The 24,010-nt window shown below is 57.2% G+C and overlaps 1 protein-coding gene and 2 pseudogenes across 1 annotated transcript, besides 9 other annotated features; all 3 read right to left on the minus strand.

The window, feature by feature from the left end:
* Positions 1-24,010: part of a sequence feature (areas not merged during assembly with more than two copies in the genome that could not be assigned to a particular haplotype) that runs on past the window's edge.
* On the minus strand, positions 862-11,214 carry Tc00.1047053510355.10 (dispersed gene family protein 1 (DGF-1), putative; the record flags this gene model as incomplete). The annotated part of the gene is made up of 1 exon (XM_813967.1): positions 862-11,214. One exon carries the CDS (start codon positions 11,212-11,214, stop codon positions 862-864), a length of 10,353 nt encoding a protein of 3,450 aa, XP_819060.1.
* Positions 6,239-6,288: a microsatellite.
* Positions 12,905-12,934: a sequence feature (AT_rich).
* Positions 12,966-13,000: a microsatellite.
* Positions 13,113-13,140: a sequence feature (AT_rich).
* On the minus strand, positions 14,160-15,482 carry Tc00.1047053510355.41 (annotated as a pseudogene).
* Positions 14,776-14,856: a sequence feature (CT-rich).
* Positions 15,844-15,943: a mobile genetic element.
* Positions 15,855-20,053: a mobile genetic element.
* Positions 19,871-20,052: a mobile genetic element.
* Positions 20,341-23,298, minus strand: Tc00.1047053510355.70 (annotated as a pseudogene).

Below are 24,010 nucleotides of genomic sequence, written 5' to 3' on the forward strand. Positions count from 1 at the left end.
GAATACATCGATATACAAGCAAAGTAATACGTCATTCCGCATAATCCTTCGTTCCTTCTCTTGTTGTTCGCTCTACACAAAATCAGAAGTATAAAGAGCGACAGGCATGCCCTCCCACACAGTCATCGTGCAACAGGAGGGAGAGTCACTGCAGGCACCCGCACAACAAAATAGTAACAAACCAGCAAAAACCAACAATCAATGACGAGGTCAGGGCGGAGTCCGATGGGTGGCCGCGCAGCTGCACAGCCGTGGCCCCCACGTCCTCCCTCATGTCAGCCAGCAACGCACACTCACAACCTCCAGGAGATGACGCGTCACAGAAGGGCCTCATCGATTGTTTTCTCTAACGTTTTCCTGAATGCATCCTATGGCCCGCACACCAGCCACCACCGTCAAGCATGTCCTCATTACAGAGTACAGATATGAAATAGAGAAAGCAGCAGCCCCCATACTCGGTGCTGCAGCGGCGGGCGCAAAACACACGCACACACCCGTTACGCATCCGCCCCGGGCTGGCGTGATAGTTCGATAATCCGTTGTCGTCGATAATCGGTAAAATAGAATAAAAACACCAAATCAATCACCCAATAAATCTATGAATAATGGAAAGAAAGCAGATATCCGCCGGAAGCATCCATTTTATGCCGCATCTGCAACGGGCTTTGCGTCTTCTCACCGCGTAACGGCGCTATTGGGGACGGAGCCTTTCCATCCCAAAAGAAAGAAACTGCGCCAGCCTTTTCGTCAAGCGGAGCATCTTCACCTGTCCAGAGGAACACAATTAATGCTGCAGTTCGCATCGGGTGCACGGTCAAACAAGCTCAGAGTGTCTGAGCGGGTGTCACCGGCCATGGGGTGCTACGGCAATGCGGGTGGTCGGTACGACGACGCAACGGTGGTGCCTGAGGCGTACGACAATGACGCCATGTCGTGGAGTTTCTGCGTCTCCTCGTCGCTCCCCTCGTCATCGCGCAGCAGCGCCTCCAGCCCTCCACGCCGCGGCTCGCGCAGCTCCTGCCAGTGGTGGTCCTCCGCGTACCACACAACGACGCTGTACACAGTGACCGCAAGCAGCACAGTGGTCAGCAGCAGCACGATAGCCACGTACGCCCTCGCACCGCCGTCGCTCGGCGCAAGATGGTTCGCCGCGCTGACCACGCACAGCGCCGCAAGGAGCACAAAGCTCGCCGTGTGCATCACCGTCAGGAAGGCCGAGCGCATCATGTTCGTGAAGGCAACCACGCCCGCACCCGCAAGCAGCACAGCCGCCATGCAGAAGTACAGGACGTGGCAGCCTCCCACGGGCGGGTGCACAGCCGCAATCAGGCACACCACACACAGCACCGACAGCTTGAACACGCACCAGTACACGCGGCCGCCCCTCATGTTCGTCAGCATGCCGCCGTACATCCGCTGCTGCGCCGCGGGGTGCCAATACCCGACGGGGTACAGCAGGCGCTCGTGCAGCGGCTTCCTCGAAAACTGCCAGTACCTCGTGAAGCTCGCGCCCACGTGGCGGGCAATCAAGTAGCACACGCCAGCAGGGAACGCCACACCGTACAGCACGCCAACGACACCAACCACGCGGTGCTGCACGCGGGCGCCGGGCATCGCAAGTGCAAGCACGGAGCCGAAGAAGATGCCGAGGTGCATCGCGTGCGCCACGACGTACGTCAGGCTCGGGAAGCGCATCGCCGCCCACGCAGTCGCCGCGTCCACGCCGCGCCACCGCTGGAAGGCGACCGTCACACCGTAGTGCACGCAGCCGAACACCGCGGCGAGCAGCGCGTTGCCCACCACCATCCACAGCGGGTCAAGGGCAGCAAACACCGACAGGAAGTACGGCAGCGCAACGGTGCTCGCACGCTCCTGCGCCGAGGCGCATGACATCCTCGCAAACACGCCGAGCGCCTGCATCTCCAGGACGGAGCCCAGCCCGCCGGTCACCACCACCGCAACAGCCGCCGCACCCCCAGCAACGCCGGTGATCGCCGAGAGGGCGCTGGCAGCAGCGGGCAGCGTGTCAGACCTGATCGTGAAGGACCCAAGCAGCACACCCTTGCAGCCGCTGGACACCGCCACAGCGTCGCAGCGAATGACTACCGTCTCGTCGGCACCAATGAAGTAGCCGCGGTGTACGGGCACAGCCAGCTCCAGGACGGTGGACGGATTCGTCGCGTTGCGCACCCACGTCGCGTTGCGCAGCATCGCTCCCCACGGACCACCAAACCCGCGCGGCTGTGCCGTCGACACAGGCACGAAGCTCAGGTGCGTGCCAAGCTGCGGGTCGCGTGCCCACCGAAACGGCGGCGGCAGCGTCACCATGAGCCGCGTCGGGACGGCGCTCCCACCGCCGCGGATGTCCTTCTGCGTCAGGCTCCCACCAGCCGCCGTCGTCGTCACGGCGAGCGTCGGGCACGCCACGTCGCTCCACCACAGCGTGCTGCTCACCGACGCTGTCGGGGTCCGCGTGGGCGGCAGCGCCGTCGTCTCCGTCACCTGCAGCGTCTCCGTCGGCCCGTACCACGTCGGACTGTAGTGCGTCGCGCTCAGACTCGGCGTCCACGTCGGCGTCGGGCTGCGCGTCTCCGTCAGCGTCGCCGTGTGGCTCAGCGGCGGCGGGGCGAGCGTGCGGTTGCACCCGTCCACGTGCGGCAGGTACACCGGCAGGCAGTCGCGCCCGTACCCGCCCTCAGCACAGCGGCAGCCGCACGACCCCGACATCGCCCTCGTCGCAGCAGCAAAGCAGCGCACGTCGGCGTCGCACACGCCACACGCCACAGGGCGGAATTCCCCGATGATGCCGGCGGACCTGTAGTCCATCGGCTGCAGCGCCTGCCCGTTCAGCGTCAGGCACCCCACAACGAACCTTCGGCCGGCTCCCCCAAGCGCAACGGTGCCGTCCATCACGACAAGCCCGCTGCCGGCGTTCCCGTGGAGCGTCAGCGTGCTCTGCACAAGCTCCGCACGGCGCGGGTACGACGGCACCGACAGGAGCCTGCCGCTGATGCTGTTGCCGCGCACCGACAACCACGACCCGAACGCAAACCACGCCGACCCCCGCAGCTCCAGCAGCGCGCCATCCGTCAGCGCACCGGCGTTGTCGTTCACTACGACGGCGGACGCGTTGGCCACCACACCGCCGCCAAACACCAATCCATGCGCGGCGTACACCTGGCTCCCCGACACGCGCAGCACAGCGCCTCCCAACGCAACCACGCGCGCACTCGCGTACAACGCATATTCGCCGCCGAACACAGCCGCGTCCAGCGCAACGCCGCCACCGACAAGCTCCAGCACAGCGCCGTCCACCACCACCGTCCGCCCACCAGTCATCACGGTCACGAGGGCAACGCCGGACACAACCAGCACGGACCGCACAAGCCGCAGGCCCGACAGCACCAGCACCGGTGCGTACGGCGAGGACTGCGAGCCGAGAAGATACAAAAGCGGCGTCGGCCTCGCGGCAACCAGCAGGGAGTCCGTCACCGTCAGCACGGACCCCGCAGGATACGTGCCGGTCAGCACAAGCGCACCGTTCAGCGCCTCCACATCGCACACGGACAGCTCCACCGGCCCGCTCTCGTCGCTCCCCGCCGCCATCGACCCGCGCAACGATCTACCACCCATCACGTACAGCACGGCACCGTTCAGCAGCGACACGTTCTGCACAACGATCCGCACGCCGTCCCGCGCCATCCACGGCAAGTAGAGCACCGGACTCACGCCGTCCAGCACAAAGTGGCGCAGCGTCACCTCGCTCGCGCCGGCAGGCACAACGAAAACCGACTGCACCGCCACGCCCTCGCGGACAAACACACTTGGCGCAGTGCCCACAGCGGGCGGCAGCACGGGAGCTCCCACAGGCACGCACGCCTCGCTGTACCCGCCGCTGCCGCACACGCACACGCACACATCGTCCTTCATGGTCGCCGACGCAGTCCCAGGCGCGTAGCAGTGCGTGTCCCTGTCGCAGTCGTCGCACCCAACAACGTCGATGCTCCCAGCGTCGCCAAAACCAGCCGCTGCGTACTCCTCCGCCGTCGACAGGACACGGCCACCAGCGCCGTTGCACGCCACCCTCACATGCACCCCAGCCGAAAGCGACAGGCTCAGCGACAGCATCCGCGGCAGCAGCACTCGGTTGCGCACAAAGCTCAGCGTGCTCCCAACAGCGGTCACGGCGCCAGCGGCGTAGAGCATCTCCCTCGAGACACCGTCGTGCACGTTGTCCTTCGCCAGCAGCATCGACCCGTCGGCCAGGCTCACCGTCGAATAAAACGCCACCGCGTAGTCCTCCGTCAACACAAAGTCGCTCCGCACAAGCACCACAGCGGAGCCCGACACGCTCACAGCCCCACGCACAGACACCGCGTGCTTGCACAGCAGGAAGCCGCTGTCAACAAACGCCACCACGGAGCCGCCACTGGCCGCAACACCGCCCTCCACCGACACGCACAGCCCCAGCGCCGTCTGCACCAACAGCCCGTCCACGTACAGCGCACCGCGCGACGACAGCGCCACGCCGCCAACAACCAACAAGCCAACAGCGTCGCGGAACACAGCCGCCACATGCGAGCGCACGATGGTCAGCACGCTCCCCGCCAGATTCACGCTGTGCAACACAAGGCACGCGGAGGCATCGCCAAGGCCGTAGGCGCCGCGGTACGCAACACGCCTCTCCGCAATCAGCACCGAGTCCACCACAGTGACGCGCGAGCCCGGCGGAAATCGGTTCGCCACCAGCACGCCGCCGCCAGAGCGCGACTCAAGCCCGCTGATCAACACATCGGCGCGGTGTCCAGCAGGCGGGTCGGACCGCCACCCAACAACGTACAGGCTCGCTCCGTCCACAAACGCGCAGTTCGCCAGCGTCACGTTGCGCACGCTCCCCGACATCAAGCCCACGTCCACCACGACGTCCGCCGCAAAGGTCACGCCAACGTAGCACGCCACCGACGTCCCGAGACCGGCGCTCACCTCCACATCCACACTCACGTCCCGCACGCACAAGTCGGCGCCTTCGGTGGTCGGCGGCTCGGGGACAGCAACGGGCAGGCACGCATCGCCATGGCCGCCCTCCGCGCACGTGCAGGCGCAGCCATCACTCGAGGCCGTCGTCGTGTACGCGGGGAAGCACGACGCCGCAAGGGCGCATTGGTCGCTGCAGGTCAGAATTGTGGCGTTGTACACGGACGGAATGGCGTAGTTTGCTTCCTCTCCGCCGTTCACAGTGTTGCACGCAGCCACAATAGCTCCGTTTGTGAGATCGCTGGGAACTGCAGGTATCCGCAGTACTGTCGGCACGACCGTGTTGGACATGAATCGGTTGCCGGAAACAGACACCGTGGAGTCGCGGAGATTCACTTTGGGGAGAAGAAAAGCAAACGCATCCAATGGTGATGCGCGGCAGAGGTTGCCGCTCAGCTGCAGCCAGGAGTGGTAGTAGATGTTGGAAGCAAAGGATGAATAAAACACAACCGAGCTTCCCTGCATCTCGTTGCCCTGAAACACAACCGCCGAAAAAGACTCCACAATTAAGGCCGACAAAATGTGCATGAAGTACTTCACCAGCCTCGTCACAACGTTGCCTCGGATCACCACGGCAGAGCTGTTCAGCACACTCAGTGACAAGGGCTCGCTAGACCCTTCAAGATGCATCAGCGTACTGTCTCCGCCATCCATACGAAACGCGTTGCCCACCACCGCAAACACAGAGTGCCACGACACGCTCAGCGCAGATCTGACAACGTGAATGGCGCTTGACGATGCCGTCACGCTCTGAAACACGTTGCCACTGAGCACCACCGCGGAGTCGTTGCTGATCGCCAGCCTATTCATCGCCACACACGACGGCCTCCTAATGTCCAAACCCGACCGAGGGATCAGCCTCGTGACAGTGAAGCGGTTCCCGCTGATCGTGATGTTCGTGTGCGGTGGAAACCCACCCTCCGGGATGAGCAGCGCGTCAATAAAATTGTTGTCGGTGACGACAATGTTCAGCGACCCAACAGCGGCGTACGCGTTGCCCAACAGCACCAGCACGGCACCGTCCCTCCACGTGCATCCATCGAACGTGACATTCGCCACGTCGCCCGTCATCGCCCCAATCAGCACCGTCAGGCTCATGCCGCCCCCGCTGAACGTCACATTGCGGTAGCACAGCCACGACAGCCCGCCGCCCACAGACTGCGCAACCTCGGGGTACACCATGTCGCTGATGCACTCACCAATCGGCGGTGGTGGCGGCGTGGGCGACGGTGGTGGCGACGGCGGTGGCGGTGGGCCAGCAGGCACAGGCGCCGGGACACACACATCGCCGTGCCCTCCAGCAGCGCACCGGCACTCGCAGTCAACGACCGCCGTCGTCAGCGGTGCAAAGCAGTGGCCCTCCTTCGTGCACTCCCCGCACGCAGCAACCGTCGTCACGTTGGTGATGCCGTTCAACTCCAGCTCCGCCGCCGTCGTCACCTCCCGTCCCGCGACAATAAGACATCCAGCAAAGAACCGGTAGCCGGCCTCAGCCTGAAAAAAAAGAGACACCAACGACCCCGTCGAGCCCATCTTGCAGCCCGTCAGCGTCACCACACTGTTGCTGTCAATGCTCACAAAAGCGGAATCCCATACCTTGAACATCGCACCCAATCCCACGTCGTTGTCGCGCCAGTCCAACCAGCTTGACCGCTCAACGGTCCACGATCCTTCTGCAAAGATGGCGTATGACACGGAACCGCCGTTCCCCACCACGCGCAACACGCTGTGATCCGACACGCTGAATACTTGTTGCTGATAAAGCAGGCTTACCCCGGAGGACATCGTATTGTTGAGCAAAGCAAAAACGGAGTGGTCACTCACACTGAGTCTGTACACGTAAAACATGTGCGAGTATCCATCAAAGCTGCAGTACCGCGCGTACAGCGAGCTGCCGCCCACCAGCGTCAGCGTCCCGGTCGAGTACAAACCAAACCCGCCACGCTTCGATGCATGCACATTGACGTTGCTGACCAACAGCGAGGACGCACTCAGCACGACGCTCCTCAGCGTCACCACGCTCAGCGTCTTTCTCACAGTGCCCGGTAAGTTGACCGAGGAAGACTGCACCGCGTCAACCTCCGTGACGGCAATGTCGCAGTGCTGCGGGAGGGCAAGTGCAAACACAACAACGGAGGACCGCATCACCGCCTGGCTCACGCGGATCAGGACGCCGGCTGACTCGACCGCCTCAGCACCCCCAAAAAAACGCAGCGCGGCGCCGCCACGAAATGTGCACCCAGTCAGCGTGATGTTGATGGGGAGATGCAGCGGCATACTTTCAAAGGAAAACGCCAGCGCAGCACCCACGCCGCTGAATGTCACACCCGCGTAGCAGTGGTACGTCTTCCACATGTTCAGCGTGAGGCTCGTCAGCGTCTGGTTCACCACGCAGCTCGTGTCGCCGTCCACGGCTCTCTCCGGCAAGGGCGGCACAACCGTGTCGGGCACCTCGAAGGGAAGACACGACGCGCCATGCCATCCGTCCCTGCAGCTGCACGAGCACGAGCCGCGATCCACCGACTCCGTCCCGGGCATGTAGCACGCCGCGTCGTCGTTGCATGTGCCACACCTGAACACCACCACATCCTCAGGAAACACGTCGTCGTACGACACCTCCTCACCGCCCTGCAAGTTGCACCCAACCACAAACCGCGCGGATGACGTCACGACAATGCTCGATGGGAAAATATTGACAAAGGAAGCCCTCGAGTTCACCTGACGGTTGTGTGCAAGTGCCGCTGTGGTGCCGCTGCCTGACAAATGAATTTTATGCTGGGGACGTGGCACAATTAATAAGGAGGCTGCACTCACGTTGTTGCCCTCCACACGCCACTGCGCTCCACCCTGAAGAATGAGGGAGTTCGATAAATACACCAGCGCGGGATCAAAAAATTCCGTCCTGTAAGCGAAAGTGCAGTCCGCCACTCGCAGCAGCCCCGCGGAGCTCACAGTGGCCCTCTTCACAAACCAAACGCCTACGACCGCGCTCATCGTGTTGTTCTCAACGTCAAGGTAGCCGCCGTTCTTCATAACAACAGCATGAACGCAAACGGCTGATTCCGCACCGTTATTATCCGTTGTCCTCAGCGTATTTCCCTTCACAATGATCCCGCCACAATCAACAACAACAGCATTGATGAAATAGACTGCGTGCCTATTCCCCTCGATGTTGTTGTCAAGCAGCAGCAGCGTCGAGTTTGCACCAAAAGAAAAATCCAAAAAGGCAACAGCGTGGCTCGACGTCGTCACAAGCGTACTACCAGCCACCAGTATCTGGGAGCCCGTACCAAAATCACCCCTGAACTCCAATGCACCAGAATCCAGCAACGACGATGCCACGTTCACGTGCACCCTCGCACCACTCCCCTTGATCAACAGGCCCATGAGGACGCAATGCAGCAGCGTGATGTTGAGTGTCTGCTGCGGTACGTCAAAATGTGACAGTTCAAGCACAATCGCGGCGGTGAAGGTCACGTTGACAAAGCACAGACCACGCACACCGGGATCAGGATCGTACACGGAGCTGATGCTGCCACCGTGCACGCAGCGGACCTCCGTGTCCTTCGCATCGGGGAGCGGGAGCGGCCCAAGGCCGTCCGGAACAGCAGCTGGCAGACACGTGTCACCGTAGCCGCCAGCAGCGCACTCACACTCACAGCCGCTGATGCTGCTCGTCCTCGCCGCAAAGCACACGGCCTCCACGGTGCACGTGCCACAGTCCAGCACCGTCACGGGCACTCCAATATTGAGGTCGTCTTGGTAATCCGTCACAGGAGAGCCCCTTGCCTCGTTGCACACGCCGTATATGGTCGGGCGCGCGTCGGATGGTGGTGACCAGTTGCTTGTCATATTTGCGATGGTTGACGAGTACGAGCCATACGTGAAATTGTTGTCAAGTATCGACCACACACTCCGATCGCGGAACGCCACGCCGTTCTCGTGGACCACGTACACAACGTAGGCGGCGCGGAACTCGTTGTCGCGGTGCACCAGCCAGCTGCCGCCAGTCACGGTCAGCGTGTTTGCCATGAGCATGGCGAAGCCAAGACGGAAAGTGCTGGACACAATCTGCAGCACGCTGCCGCCAACCACCGCAACGTCCTCAAACACACACGCGCCTTCGTAGAAGCCAATGCTCGGCACACTCCACGAGCTGTTCTGTATGGAGAACACGGAGCCGCCGCCGACACGGAGGTCCGACCAAAAAGCGTACATCACGTGCATCTGCGACACGACAGCGCAATTGTCCATGTAGAAGACGCTGGACAAGTTCGCGACAAAGCCGCGCTCCACGACGATCGCAGCGCACGAGCCCCCGCCACACACCAGCGACGACCGCGTCATGACAAAACGCGTCGACAGAAGCCGGACACCGTCCAGGACAAGCACGGGGCCGTACCGGGATCCCGCATGGCCAATGGTCGTCGGCACGTACTGCGACCCGCCAACCGTTGCGCGCAGCGTTGAGTTCGCCAGCAGCACACTCGAGTGCGGCGGCATCGCGCCCTGCAGCACAATCGTGCCCTCCATCGACGTCACGTTCGTCATGTTGACGAGGGCGTGCGGCACCAGGTGCGCCGTGCTCTCGCTGAGGCCACCAATCCGCAGCTGCGCGCCGCCCACAAGCACGCAGTGGCGCAGCGTCACGTTCAGCGCGTCAGCAAACACGTCCATCGAGCGCAGGTCCACCGCCACAGTGATCGGTCCGCTGAACACCACCGAGTCGAAGCACGCCGTCGCCTGCCCGCCGCCAACCGTCACCGACTCCGTCAGCGTCACGCCACTCACGCAGTCCTGCCCACCGCCACCACCGCCGCCGGCCCTCGCAGGCGGCACGTCGAACGGCAGGCACGCCTCGCCCACACCGCCAGCGCGGCAGCTGCACACGCAGTCGGAGAACGACGCCGTCAGCGCATCAAAGCACGCCAGCGCAGCCGCACAGCCGTCGCAAGGCACCACGCTCACGGAGGGCAGGCCGGCCATGCGGTAGTCGCCGCTGCTCCGCAGCACCCGGCCGCCGGCACGGTTGCACTGCACCGACACGGCACCGCTCGTGATCGTCGGCCCGGAGACAAGCGTAGCGCCAGTGGCAGTGCAGCGCGCAATCGACACGGTGCCGCCGCTCAGCGTCACCCCCGACAGCGACGCCACCGACGACGCCTCGCCCACCGCCCACACGTCCTGCAGCTCCACCCACCCGCCGCCACCGACCGTCCCACCGTCGCAGCGCACCAGCGACGACGCGACAGACCCCTCGACGCACACAAAGCGCAGCACCGAATCAAGCACCGCGAGGCGCTCGCCAAGCACAATGCCACCGCCGCGGCTCACTACCGACACGTTCGTCACGGAGAACACCGAGTGGTTACGCAGACTGAGACGCGACGAGGACGCCACATGCATCGCGGACGCGGTCGGACCGCCCGACGCCTCCAGCAACACGCCGTCAAGCACCACCGCGCTCGACAGCAGGTCCACGCCGCCGCCAGCGTACACCGCCGACCCACCCGTGTGCAACGACCTCAGCACAGTGTTGCTCACACGCAGCTGCGACTGCAACAGCGACGTCGCGTGCAGCAAAAGCGGCGACGCCACCACGTCCGTCAGCCCGCTCAGCTGCGAGTAGCGCATCGGCCCCGGCGTAATAATCGTCGAGTCACGGACCGTCACGTTCGTGTGTGCCGGCAGGTTGTTCACAAACACGAGCGAGCAGTAGCCGCCGGACAGCCCGCTCACGCTCACCTCCAGGCTCCGGTCACTCGCCGGCTCGCCGCCGTAGCCTCGCACGTAGATCTGCGCACCGCCGTCGCACACGCAGTTCCTCAGTTCGATGCGCAGTGTGCCGGGAAGCATCGCCGGCACGTCGAACACCACAGCCACGCCGTTCGTGATGCACACGCCGTCCATCAGTACCGTGTCCACGGCGCGGCCAACCGTGATGGCTCTGTCCACCGTGCCGCCCCGCAGTCGCACCACCACCGCATGCACCGCGGGCATCCACGCCGCCGCCGCAACCAGCGCCAACACAAAAAGAAGCGCCATACGCACAGCCGCAGCGGCCCTGTGCCGCACACGATGCCGGCTGTGCGGACACGCACCCACCGCAGACCACATCCACCGACCCAAACAGGTATCAGCAGGGCTGTCGTGTTGTGTCGCACTAGACGCGTCGACCATAACTCCTGCCTAGAAAATCCCTTCGTACAGTTGGCAAATCTATTGATACGATCCCGCCAGATCGTTGCCCTACTACTTCTAATCCTACAGCAATTAATCCCTAACACCTTGAAACGATAGTCGTGCTGGCGAAGCCAAATTACACTTAACTGCACGGTCAGAGGAGAAGAAGGAAGCAGAGCAACAGCAAATAAACACAGTGACACACAGAGACATCCGGTCACAGACAGTCCCCACCAAAGCACAAACACCGACACAAAAAAGCACAGACACAATCACGCCAGTGACACCATCGCCCTCCACCCGCCCACGCAGCCTCAAACAACAACCATACAGAGTGGCAGGATCCCGGCAAAAAGTAAAATGGCCATTGGCACCGCTCTTGCAACCAAATGCCTCTACCACAGAGCAGTCCTGATGCCGTGAAAGACACACAAGGGCCGGGACAGACCACGTGGCAGCGTTACAACCGGCGGCCATCGAGCGCGTCCAAGGATGAAATGGTGACGTGGAAGAGGGGTGGAGGACTCGCCGTTCGCCAGCAGAAAAAGCGTCTTTTCTCCCTCACTTGGGTCGGCATTGCACAACAAACAGCGTCACCATACGCGTAAACAGCACACACAAGAAGGACGAATGAAGAGGTACAGTGGCGGCACTCAGACACGGGGGACAAGAACCCGGATTAATCGTGCGGTCGGTGCCTTCCTCCTCAAACTGGGGCGCCACTCCAACAACGCCGTCGCCCGCCTCCTCCCCCACCAACACAACAAGGGAGCAACAGCGGGAGATGCGACAATCGCGACGAACACGCAGCCGCAGAGTCCCATTGCAGCCGCCATGACCAAACAAAAGGGGACTGCACAGAGCACCTTATCCAAACCCTCAGCCATCATACTTTTTAGAAAAAAGGAGGAAGGGAGACATGCCGACAGAACCGTCTGTTTCATTCCTGCCTCTGGTTAAAAAACAACACAACAACAAGACAACAGCCAAGCGCACAACAATGCGGGCAAGAACACACACACACATCATCGCGGCGCCATCGGTATATGCACAAGGAGGATGAGGCCTTCCACATAGGTCGTGTCCCACCGCGTGCATAAAATGCAAGACAGCGTCCGCACAACAAACGCACACACCGCCAGCAATCACCCACAATGGACAAGAGGAGACACACCACCACCGCCTCCAGTTCAATCCCACGACCAACAAGATACGGCCACAGCCCGCTGCCGGCACACAACGCACACGGAGCTAGCAATCACACAAAGAGCCGCACGCAGAAGCAATTCCTCACCCAGCCATGACGTGGCAACAAAATTTCCAGCCATTACACCCACAATGAGACTTGGTGCCCGACTCAAAGCAGTCGTAGGTGGTGCATCACACCCGCAGGAAAGGTGACTCGCGGTGCACTCCCTCTCCTCCTTCCCTTCATGCCCACTAAAGGAAGCAGCAGCCACCCGCAACCGCCAGCACACGCTAAAAAAAAAGCATCCAAATCCACTGCAATGTGCATGTTGTTGTGTGTGCCTGCAGACACACGAAGCAAAGAAGTAAAAACAGGAGCAGAGCATGTGAAGAGACGCACACACAAAAAAATTGTACGGCGGAGGTGCATGGCAGAAATAAGTAGAAAAAGACTGCTCAAGCTCATGATATTGCACTGCAGAAAAAGCAGCGGCCATTCATTAAAAATTAACAAAAATAAATAAAAATTCATCTTCGCCCTTCCACACCACACACTTTGGAAAAAAGAAAAAAAAAAGAGAAAAAAAAAAGAAAATGTCGTCCTCTACTACGCCTACACACAAATAATTAAAAAGGAAAAGAAAAAAACACAAAAAAAAGCACCCAACTACCATCTAGCTCCAGAAATTGTCTGCATATTTTGTCCGAAAAATAAGATTAAAAATATATTTAAATGTATTTCAGCCGTCCGACCCTCCATGTGTCCGCACATCGTTTACATTTCATGGGGCTATCTGCGTGTTGCTGCTCCCCTCAGCCCTCCCATCGGCGTGTGAGTGCGGCCCGCAGAGCACAGTCACTCGTGTGTGGGGACTGAGAGAAGCACGCAGACATGACGGGAGTCGCGTCACTCCATCGGGAGAGTGAGCGCAGCAAAAAAATCTTAAAAACACGGCGGCAAGGTGTGGCTGTGTGTGTGTGTGGCGCTGCGGGTGTCTGCCCGCCCTGGCCGCAAAGAAAACAAAACAAGAGGGAAGAAATGTGTGCTCCGCCCCACAGGCCCTCGTCGCACGCCCACACGTCACGGCTCCCTCAGCGCGCCGTTCGTCGCGGCCCTCCTCATGCGTGCAGCAGGCGAGGCGCACAGGGCCGTCGTCATGGGCGTGTCGGTGGGTGTGCGAGTGGAGCAGTTGGGCGGAAACACACGGCACCCCTCACAGGAAGAGTGCAGCAAGAAACAATTAAAGGAGGGAAGAGTAGAAAAGAAAAACGTCCATAGTGATTGCCCCAAAAGCAAAAAGAGGGAGGAAGGAGCAAAAGATATAAAACGCACAAACTAATGACAAAAACAAACATTTAAACACGAAAAAAAAATTTAAAGCAAGCTATTAAACAAATTAAATTTACAAAAAACAATAAACGAAGCGTGGGACGACCAGCGCACAAACTCTCATTGCTCCCGTAAAGCAAAACACACACACAGAGGGAGAGAGAGAGAGGTCGCCCACTCAATGCAATAAAAACAAAACAGAAACAGTTACGGTGCTCCGCCCATGCAGCCAGGCAGGACGGCAGCGGTGCGTGTCGTGCAAAAGAGAGCACCAACGGGCATGCATGGGTGTGCATGCATATATACAATGGGCACATCATGTGTGTACCTCGTGGGGTGAGGTGAGGGCGAGAGTCCATGCAAGGGGACACACACAGAGCGAGAAGGACGAGTGTGTGTGCGGGCGGTGCACGGCTCTCTCTCCCTCACTCCCACGCGGCCAGCACCGCAGCAGCAGCCGCACACGCAACAACAAGAAGAAGCAAAAGAGGGGAGGTGGTGTGGGAGACCGCGGTGCTGCTGTCACTGTCGCCAGTCGTCGGCGTTGGGGTTTTCATGGCTGTGGCTCCGAGTGGTGTTTCCTTCGGATTGGCTTCTTTATTTTCATTTCTTTTTCCCTCTCGTGTCTCTGCACCATCAGCTGCTGGATCATTGTTCGGGATGCCCTCTTTAGTGCTCTTGTCAGCTTTAGTATTGGCGAAATTGCCGTTTTCCGTGGGTGGTGGTGGCTTTGTTTCCGCATGGCCGTCAGATGGTTCATTCTGCGAATTGGCTGTGAAGGGGGCAAACACCCTCAGTTTGTGAATTGTTGTTTGACTTCATGTCGTTTTGGGGTTGTTGTAGCTGTTACACGGGCACGGTATCTTCAGGGCTCTACTGTCCATTCACTCGTGCTTGTGTTGAATCTCCCTCTGTTTTTCCAATTGCTTTCAGTGCCACTTCTGCTGGTGCTTTTATTAGTGATGGTGATGTTGCGTGTGGTATTTTTCTTTTCAGTTTCGCTGCATTTTCAAGTGTCACTGTTGGTGAATTATCATTGTTTTTTCTTTGTCTTCTTCCGCTTCTTCTTGTACTGTCTGTTTTGATTTTTTCGTTTTATCTTCATCTTCGTCAACTTTTTCCAGTGCTCCCACCCGCAGTTCGGGAGTGTTAGGAAAAATATTAACGTCACTGTCATCCGTCGGCGTGTCAGTGGAGGATGCATTACTCTTGGAAGGATTATTCAAATTGTGATCTTTGCCAGGTTGAGTGACAGTACTGCCAGATGAAGATTGACCAACGCTTTGGCGTTGGGACTCCGTTGCCCTACAGCTTGTGGGATTCCTGGTATCGTCAATTCCATTTGGACAAGACGTTTTTAACGGCTTCTCCTGTTCAACGTGATCTTTTACTTTACGTGTCGGCAGCGGTGCTGGTGGATCAGGCGTTAAAACCTCATTATTACCTTTCGACGTCGTACCAGATAATAATTGCTTGAGCTTTTCCGATGTGACTGCACCACCCAATTCTGCTCCCTCCTTGTCCCCAAGCTTCAACCGCCCTTATTAATCCCATCTGAGTGGATAACAAACTGCAGTCCGCCCTCGGAAAGACGGCGTCACTTTCAGCATTATTCATGTGCTTCAATAAATTCCCGTTACCTTCACTGCAGCGGTCCGCCATCGCGTATACAACCTCCGCTGGCACCGCACCACAGCACGCAGAGGGAACACCCCAGCAGCACACAGCCAGTCATCATCATCCCCATCACTCCTGTCACTTGTGTGTAGCCTTCAGCACAAACTAACACCCCGTCAACGCAGAGTGAAAGCAAAAGAATAGACAAGTCACAGAACCACGCAAAAGCAGCAGCTGCACACACAAATTAGTCAGTTGGAATAAGCACAATTACAGAACTCCCACACCAAACTGCAAACCAAAACTTTTAATTACCTTAATATACATATATATTCACCTGCGCCGCTGGCCAAATCCAGATATTTTTAATAATAAAAACCAAACCAAGTAAAAATATAAAAGGGGTGAATGGAACAAGAATGGGAGTTCGCCATACCCTCAATGTTTAACACCAATTAAGTATATATACACCATCTGTTTGCGACACTCGTGACCAGCTTACGTGGCCTTTTGAACTCATGTAGAATATAAAACATTTATTACTTACGAGGCGGCACACTTTGGGGTCCTCCAGCCAAACGACACCGCCGCTCCCTTCGCAAGTTCCACCCCTTCGTTAAATCCTGAAGTGTAAAAACACGACCGCGTGACATGCCGTCTGCAGGGTTGACTTTGTGCAGACCGCACGTAAGCAGAGGACGCCTGTATTCCGCGAGAGCCTAAAAACTCATATATCCGTCGCAGCTCCCGCGCCGTAGCGTGCGATTCCGAGCTGCCTTTACTCGCCGCTCCTTGCAGCAAAGTATTGTCCGCCCAAACGTCCATGATGGGTGGCAAGATGGCGGAAAAGACCGATAAGGCTAAGCGTACCGCGCGCGCCTCGGCCTGCATGATAAGAAAAGGCTTCCTCTTCCATTTCCCCCGGCAATTTTAACGTCGCCGGAGTCTGGAATAAAAACGGCTCACCATCCATGGAGCGATGCGTCCGCGATGATGGCGGCCGATGCCTTTTCTGTGGGCTTGATGATTCGCTTACGATTATTCTCGATGATGTGTCGCAATCTCTCGCACAAACCAACCGCTGCCGGCGGTAGGTTCGCCGGGGGTGTCTCCAGCACAATACTCCGGTTATGTGCGAATAATCGTCGTCGCACTGCCTTGATAAAAAAGTAGCAGTCGCAAAACGCGTGCCCAAAATGTCAGCCGCGTCCAAAAAGCGTGACGCCATAACCTCCATTTCTGCGATGGTCAAAGAATTAAGCGACGGCATGGCGCGTACAGACCGGACAAACTTGTCACTCAGGGACACCGCCCGGTGAGTGTGATCAAACTGCACCCCCAGGAAGGTGTACTGCGTGGCGCCCGATTCGTGGTCCTCCCCATGGATGCGTGACAACTGTCCGCATTACGAAGCGCTTGGGCTTCCCACAATGTCACATCGCTTATCGGCCCTGCTATGCGTATATTATCGATCCATACGTCGACACGCACCAATGGAGGTGCGGCCCAGAGGGGGTGAGCCACCGTCGTCACCACCGCAATTGCTGAAGTAATGATAATCTGGAGAATTTCTGAGCCGGCCTTGTGTCCCATTGGGAGTCGTGTGAGCTCCACCAGCGTGCCGTCCTCCACGCGGAATCAAAAGAGATGCCGAGTCCCCCGCGGTAAAGAGACTTGAAAAAGGATGCCTTTAGATCCAGGCAGGAAGCGGCCTCAGCCATCACAGGCGGCAAATAATGGGAAATGTGTAAAAGAGGAGCATTAGCCTCGTAAGGGTCGTCTCTGTTCTTGTCGCGTGGCCACGCGATCCATCGTCGTCGTGAACCGGTGGTTTTCTCCACAACCGAAAAAGGTATCATCCATCCGCCTGTTATTGTGGACGAAGCGTCCTCGATTATTCCCGCTTTTCGTAATAATCGCGCGTCAGCGGTTGGAATCCTCCGTGAGCCTTCGCGCGCTATACCGGAGGAAGACGGGGGGAGAGGGGACCGCCCGACGAGTCCCCAAACTTGCATGAGCCTCTCCAAGGTGGCCGGGTTCAACCGAGTTTTAATCCACTCTAGGTTCAATACGGGCACGTTGACCTGCTGTAGCGGGATAGCGTGTTCATCTTGTGGAGTGGCCAGACGCGTCCCTGTCGCGCGTCTCGTTATTGTAGCAGCATGATTGTGATTAAAATCATGGAAAAAACGCTCCTCCGCTCTCAACCAGGGGTTCTTGCCCTTCCGCAGCTTCTCCCTTCACATCAATGCGACCAGCGACGACACCTGGGTCAGCATTGCGGTGTACATCCCCAAATATCGAACAGTATTCTGGGGAAGGTCGAACGGGTCGACGTGCTTCGCCAACTGCGAGATCACGTGTGGATCCAAATTGTACGCCTCCACAATTTGAGCAGCGTGCCTCGACGCTCCCCGTTTTATGGAATGCGCCGTGACATTCCAAGGAGCCAGAGCTCTTTCGACTTGGGCATTAGTAATATTCGTATGCTTTTCGTTTTCTTGAAGTGTCCTGCATAACTTTATAGTGTCGAAGGCATCCTGCCCTCATATCCTGACAAACCGCGAGGCGCGGTGGGGATCCGCCCTCGCCGTCTTCGGCGCGACGGACCAATCCAAAATTAAGGCCCCGTCCGCCTCCAGTGTGAAATTTTTGGGAGTCAAGGCCGCGATCTCAAACCAACGACTCGCCGTTATCCACGCAAGTCGAAAAACAACACGTTCCTTCCAATCGGTCCGGCTGCGGATTACTTGATTCATCTCTTCCTTTGTCAAGGGGCGCGCTTGCTTCGTCTCCGATCGCGCCGCAATTTTTTTAACCACAGAATTGCCATGTCCAGCGAGATCCGATTCATTTCCAACGTAGACCGCAGCATCCTGCCGTACTGCGGTCGGGTCGATGGCGCCACATCTAATATTGCCATCAAAAAAGCCGCACAACTCTCCTCGTTCATCGGCTGTTCGTGCGTGCGGCATAAGGTTTTGAATTGCCCCGCTGGGGACATTCTCTGCTTCCACGTTGACGGCGCACACATCTCTCGAGCGACCTCGTTTGCTTTCCTCATGTAACTGGCCCAAAGCGGGGATGTCGGTGATTCGTCGTACCACAGTCGAGCGTCGTTGGCAGATAAGCTCCATCGCCCTTCTCGACGATTGCGTCGGGCAATTCAAAACATCGGGTGGAGCGTCGGCGGTGCGGTGCAAATAGTGGGAGGTGGCGGAATGGCTGGGGCTGCCGTCTTCCGCTCCTATAAGCGGCGGGCAGCCCCTTTGCCACTTTTTGAAGGCCGTCTGCGCTGCGAGTAACTTCCTCTGGTTGCGTCTCCGACGTTGCACGTGGATGCGTCGCGTCCACAAATACGGCACAATCGGCATCGCAACGATCGTTGCTGTTGCGTGCGTGGGCGAGCGCAGTTCGGAGATCGGGACGCTGGACTCAGTAGTCATCATCTGCAACTGGAAGGTCTGCAGTGGGGCCCTGAACAAATCCATGAAACGATCGGCGGAATCCCGCTCTGTCTCCAACGCGCGCCTGCACGATACCAAACCGTCAAAGGCTGGCTGAACCTGAGCATCCGCCTGGTGCAAGCATTTATAACTGTATGCGCTCCGGGGACCAACGACGACTTCGGAGATGCCCTCATTCCACACACGCGGAGCCCAGATGGTGACGTCCAATGCAAGAAAATGCAGCACCTGACCTTCCAAACCGAAATTTTCTTTCACGGGGGACGGTGGGGAGGCGACGGCAAAAAAAAAAGAAAAATGTATTTTCCCGAATTGCTCTGAGAATTCTGAGTGTTGACCCGCCGTCTCTCCCCCGCAAGATTGGGTTGGGAAAACGCGGATGCTGACACGCCCCAGGCCATCAAACGATGCGGTTGATTTCTCTGTGTATTTGCGCCATCGCCGTGCATGCGTGGGGCCATCTGGCGGCCCTCTCCGAGAGGTGGGCGCCTCTCGTTGAAACAGCGTCTCCGCCTTCCGCAAAAAGACCGCCAACCACCGAAATGTTAGTTTCACGTGCCGAGCAGTAGTTGGGTGCATTTTCCGTCTGAAAGTAAATCTCAGCAGTCCAATTCCGTACGTCCGCAACGGCATGGGTGTAGTCCGCGCATAATATCTGCCTTTCCGCAATGACGAGCCCTTGCTTGCCCCCCAACTCCCGGGCCGCCCCCACACGATGGGCAGGAGCACTTGAGCATCGAAATTTGGTGCTTGAAACGCCCAACGATTCGAAAAGTGTCCCGCAACGGTCGAGCCCTCCAACTGCTTGGCGATCTTTGCTGAAATCAATCGCAAACATGTCATGGTTGCAGCGACGGTTACCACCGCATCCAACGGCCTGTGTTCATCAATGAAGGCAAGCTGCACCTGGGCATCGCCATGCTGGCGTACCAGGTCCAACACGCGGGCCACGATGTCGCTGCACACCGTCGCCGTGCAAAAAAATCACTGCCATTAATTCACATCAACATGCAGAAATATGGCACGGCTATGAAACAAGAAATAAAAAAATAAAGAAAAGGAAAAAACAATTTCGTCGTGCAGCTGTCGGCTCCCTGACTCCCTCAATCGCGGTCTTCCAAAAGACTGTACGATAAAAGAGGAAGAAATCCCACAGAGACATCTCCGTTGCATCGATACATAAATTTATTTAAGCAGCCAGCCATCCTCGCAGGCATTCTTCTCACAAACTCCCACAAAAATAAAGAGAAATTGTGCGGCCCCCACATCCCGCAAAGGCCTCCAGGGGCGACGGAGTCTTCACAGAAGTAAAAACAAAATAAAAGTAAAAAATAGTTGTAGTGGTGCGACGCTGTTGACCACAATGATTCCCTCGGAAGAAAGGCGTTCCCTGACCAAACCCTCGTAGACACACAAAAATATAAGAATAGTTAAAATACTCCCTAACATAATTCATTATAAAAGTAATGCGCCAATTACCCTCAATTATTTCTTCCATTTTCTCTTCTGAGCCTTTTTGCTTCACGAAGTTAAAACTCCCACGACATTTTCTAAAACTTTTTTTGACATTGACACTTGGTACTGGCGCACCTCTTCCTTCCAGAACGCCGCTATTCCGCGGCTTTCATCGTCGCTCACATTATTGGAATTAACGACACCACATCTCCGCCAGTCACTCATCGGCGTGCTGTCTGCGTGCTGCACGTAAATAATCTCCCACGACATTTCTCGCGATAATTCCTCCCAACCGTTAAAATATGCCGCCAGGCACTCAGTGAACTGCCTCACAGTGCCGGAGGTGGTGTGATGCCCACCCGCCGTAGTCATCCGCAGCCCAACCAGTGTCATTGGATTGGACTCCGAGAAAAAAAAGCAGTCCACCAGCGGAAGGCCTGCACCCACCGGTATGCACAACAGCCGATGCTTTATACTATTATTTGTATGGTATTCCATTGCAACCAATCCACATATAACTCGGTGGAGTGCTCTTCAGGGTTCGCATTCAGCACCGCGCACCGTCCTCCACGGCGTGTTGGTGGCCTCAGCTCCTTGAGGTCCTCTACTAACACACCGAAAAACTCCGCCAAACACGAATGCGCGCAAGCCAAACCCTTCCTTACATTCAGACAAAAGAGTACTCCTCTTCCCCAATACCAGAAACAAAACTAAATCCTCATCACTCATCACGTTTCCCAAAATAGTGCGGTATTCGACGCCCGAGGAAAAAAGATATCGGTGCGTTGAGAAATACCTTAGCACCGACTTCTCCTCTCGCTCGGACAATCCTCACGAGCTTTTGAGACGGATCCTCAGAGTCCCACAGTCTCACTCCCCCATGTGTAAAGTGCCTTTCACCGTCCCGGGACTTGACCCCATCCAAGGCATCCTCAATGGCAGCAGAATGTGCAATGAACTCATTCGTATCAAAGATGTAACGTGGACGCCGTCCCACTTTATCCATGCGTTCTTTGACCATCTTCCAGCATTCCGCTTGATCATCTGCAGTCCCGTCACGCTTCATCCATGCACACATCGCCTTCACATCCACCTCGGCGGGGCAATTCATGATGATTCGCGCGGCTCTTTTTTTCTCTCCCATTTATCATAGTTGCGCACGCTTGGCGATGACACCACAATCATGCCCCATCCGTGACCAGGCAAAAAATATTCCTCTGGCGGTGTGCCTTGCCTTGTCACATCGTAAATAACATACCCTTTCATACCACGCCGGCACAAATCACGCAAAAATTCCTTGGATGCTCCTCCACCCACGTATCTTGTCACCGTCTTGATGGTCTTGTCAAACACGTACGTCGTACTTCCACCAAAACTGTAGACAACCAAATGGAGTTTCTTGGCATCGCAGTGCAGCAGCTGGTAGAGGAGGTACGAGCCGGCACCCATCGACTTCCCGATCCCGGGCGTCCCAATCAACACACGCTTCTTGGGCGTAAAGTCGGCCTCAGGGCCAGGGCTGAGCAATTCGGTTAGATCATTCCTGACGGTATGCCACACTCGGTCCACCTCACAGTTCACATAGCAGTCACAAGTGGATTTATTCTCCTCCCATTTCCACGTGTACGGCCATCCCTTTTCCGAGGCGAGCACCATCAGCCTGGGACGTTGTGCACCGGATTGCTCCACACCGTCATCCTTTTCAAGGGTTCGGCCAACTGCCCTGTACGTCCATGGCTGCGGTGGTTTCCCCTCCTTCACCTCCATTCCCGTCCACTCGCCGCCAGGGACTTCCACGACACGGCTCCACCTCGCATTGTACACAGACTCGTAGCATCCCTCCAGGTACCTCGGTGCGCTCGACTTCTTTGGGTTCCTCGCTTCCTCGGCAGCTGCATCCAAGAACCTTTTAGTGACTCCATGAACATTTGCCTTTACCTCCGCAGTAGCCACCAACCACTTCAGTAGATTTTCCACACCATTTTTGTAAAGCTTTTCTACATCCTCTTCCATATCCATTTCCTCCCTCACAGCCCCCTCCATCCTCACATAACAATCGGATGCCTGCATTTCGCCCAATGCTTCCGCATCGCAAATATATTTCTTGGGGTTCTTAAAAAACTCCCCCAGTAAGACATCCCAATTGGTGGCCACAATGCCTCTGCCGTCCAATTCCATCGTAAGAAAGTCATTCAGCTTCATTTTATCCACGCGAACCCTTCCCTTAAACACCGCATACTTAATCCCAGTGGAAACGTCAATCCCCAGTTCTTGTCGTTCTCGCCTTTCCCTTTCTTCTGCCTTCCGCCTCTCTTCGCTCAGTACATAAGAGTAGGCTGTATTTATCTGTGCCCTTGCAAGAGGAGTGACCTTATCCTTTCTTTCAAAGTCCCTCCATTGCCTGAGAGTGACAATATATTCGTGTGAAAGCTTATGTGAAACCCCCAATAGCATGTACAACTCCTCACGCTCTTTTTTCAGCTCTTGGTATGGCGGCGATGTCTTTATTGTGCTCAATAACACTTCGTCTTCGATAAACTCATTGGGACTAATTAAAAAGTCCTTCATAATGACGTTCTCACTGAATTCCTCAACGCCTCTGCCGTCAAAATAATTCCGAAGGAAATCATTCAGCCTCATGTTGGTGATGCTTTCCTTTCCCTTCAGCAGGACGTCCTTTACGCTGCTGCTCATGGTCCACTGTGGTTGCCGCGTTCCCTCCACTCCTCTGCGAGTTGCAGCGTCGGAACCATCGCCGGAGATGCCACGGCGAGATGCCATCACAACACCCGTGCGGTGAAGCATCCCACTCGCACCGCCCAACTGCGGCCAGCAGGTGCCGCTGGCTCCAAAGGACACTCGCGGCTGTTTCGTCCCGCAGTCCCAATGGCGTTGGGCGTGGCACTCGCACAGCGCGGTGGTCGGTGCGCCATGCAGCCGCAATGCAACGCCTGTCGGTGAAGCAGTCAAGGCCCACCGCCTCCGCAGCAACGCTACGTGCAATCGGCCACAACACCGCCACATTATCGTCCTTTTTTGTGTTTTATTCGCGTTTTCTGTTTGTTTGTTTTCCCTATCACTAACACTAAAAATAAGTGTGCATCTTCACAGAAGAATAAAAGGAAGCACGATCCCACCGTCCCGCGGCGGGCCAACATTCTCGTCCACCCACCGCCATTGCCGCGCAGGAGACCGCAGTCACATCGCAGTGTCAGCACCACAATGTGCACCACACCATCGTGCACTGAACAATGGGCGAGACGCAGCCTTGCATCGCCCCGCTCCATTTTCCCACCACTCAAGCGTTGCGTGCCCGCAGAAAGTGGCAAACAGAACCAGAGTGCACACAAACCCAATCAACACACTCATTCGCTGAACCACATTATTCGCATGGGGTGACAACATTTGAGGACACACCAGCAGTAGCAGGCTGCATGGAATTCCCCTGACAACCCTGCAAAGAGACACAACAACTCTGCGGAGTCAAAGTGACAACCCCTCGGTGCTGCCCGCAGTCCACATGGCAGGAAGAATTCCACGCACGCATAGCTCCGGATCCCTCGCTGTCTGAGTGCACGTCAACAGAACAAGTAAAAAAAAGTGCATCCAAGATGGAATTAAACACGTGAAGAAGTCGGCCTGCTTTCTCCGATGGCGTTGGCGAGCAATCCCGCACAATCCAATCAAAATGACACGCCGGACAGAATGGCGTCAGTTGATAAAAAAATAATTGCGC

Source organism: Trypanosoma cruzi, genomic scaffold (genome assembly GCF_000209065.1).
Source record: "Trypanosoma cruzi strain CL Brener 1047053516723 genomic scaffold, whole genome shotgun sequence".
NCBI lineage: Eukaryota > Euglenozoa > Kinetoplastea > Trypanosomatida > Trypanosomatidae > Trypanosoma > Trypanosoma cruzi.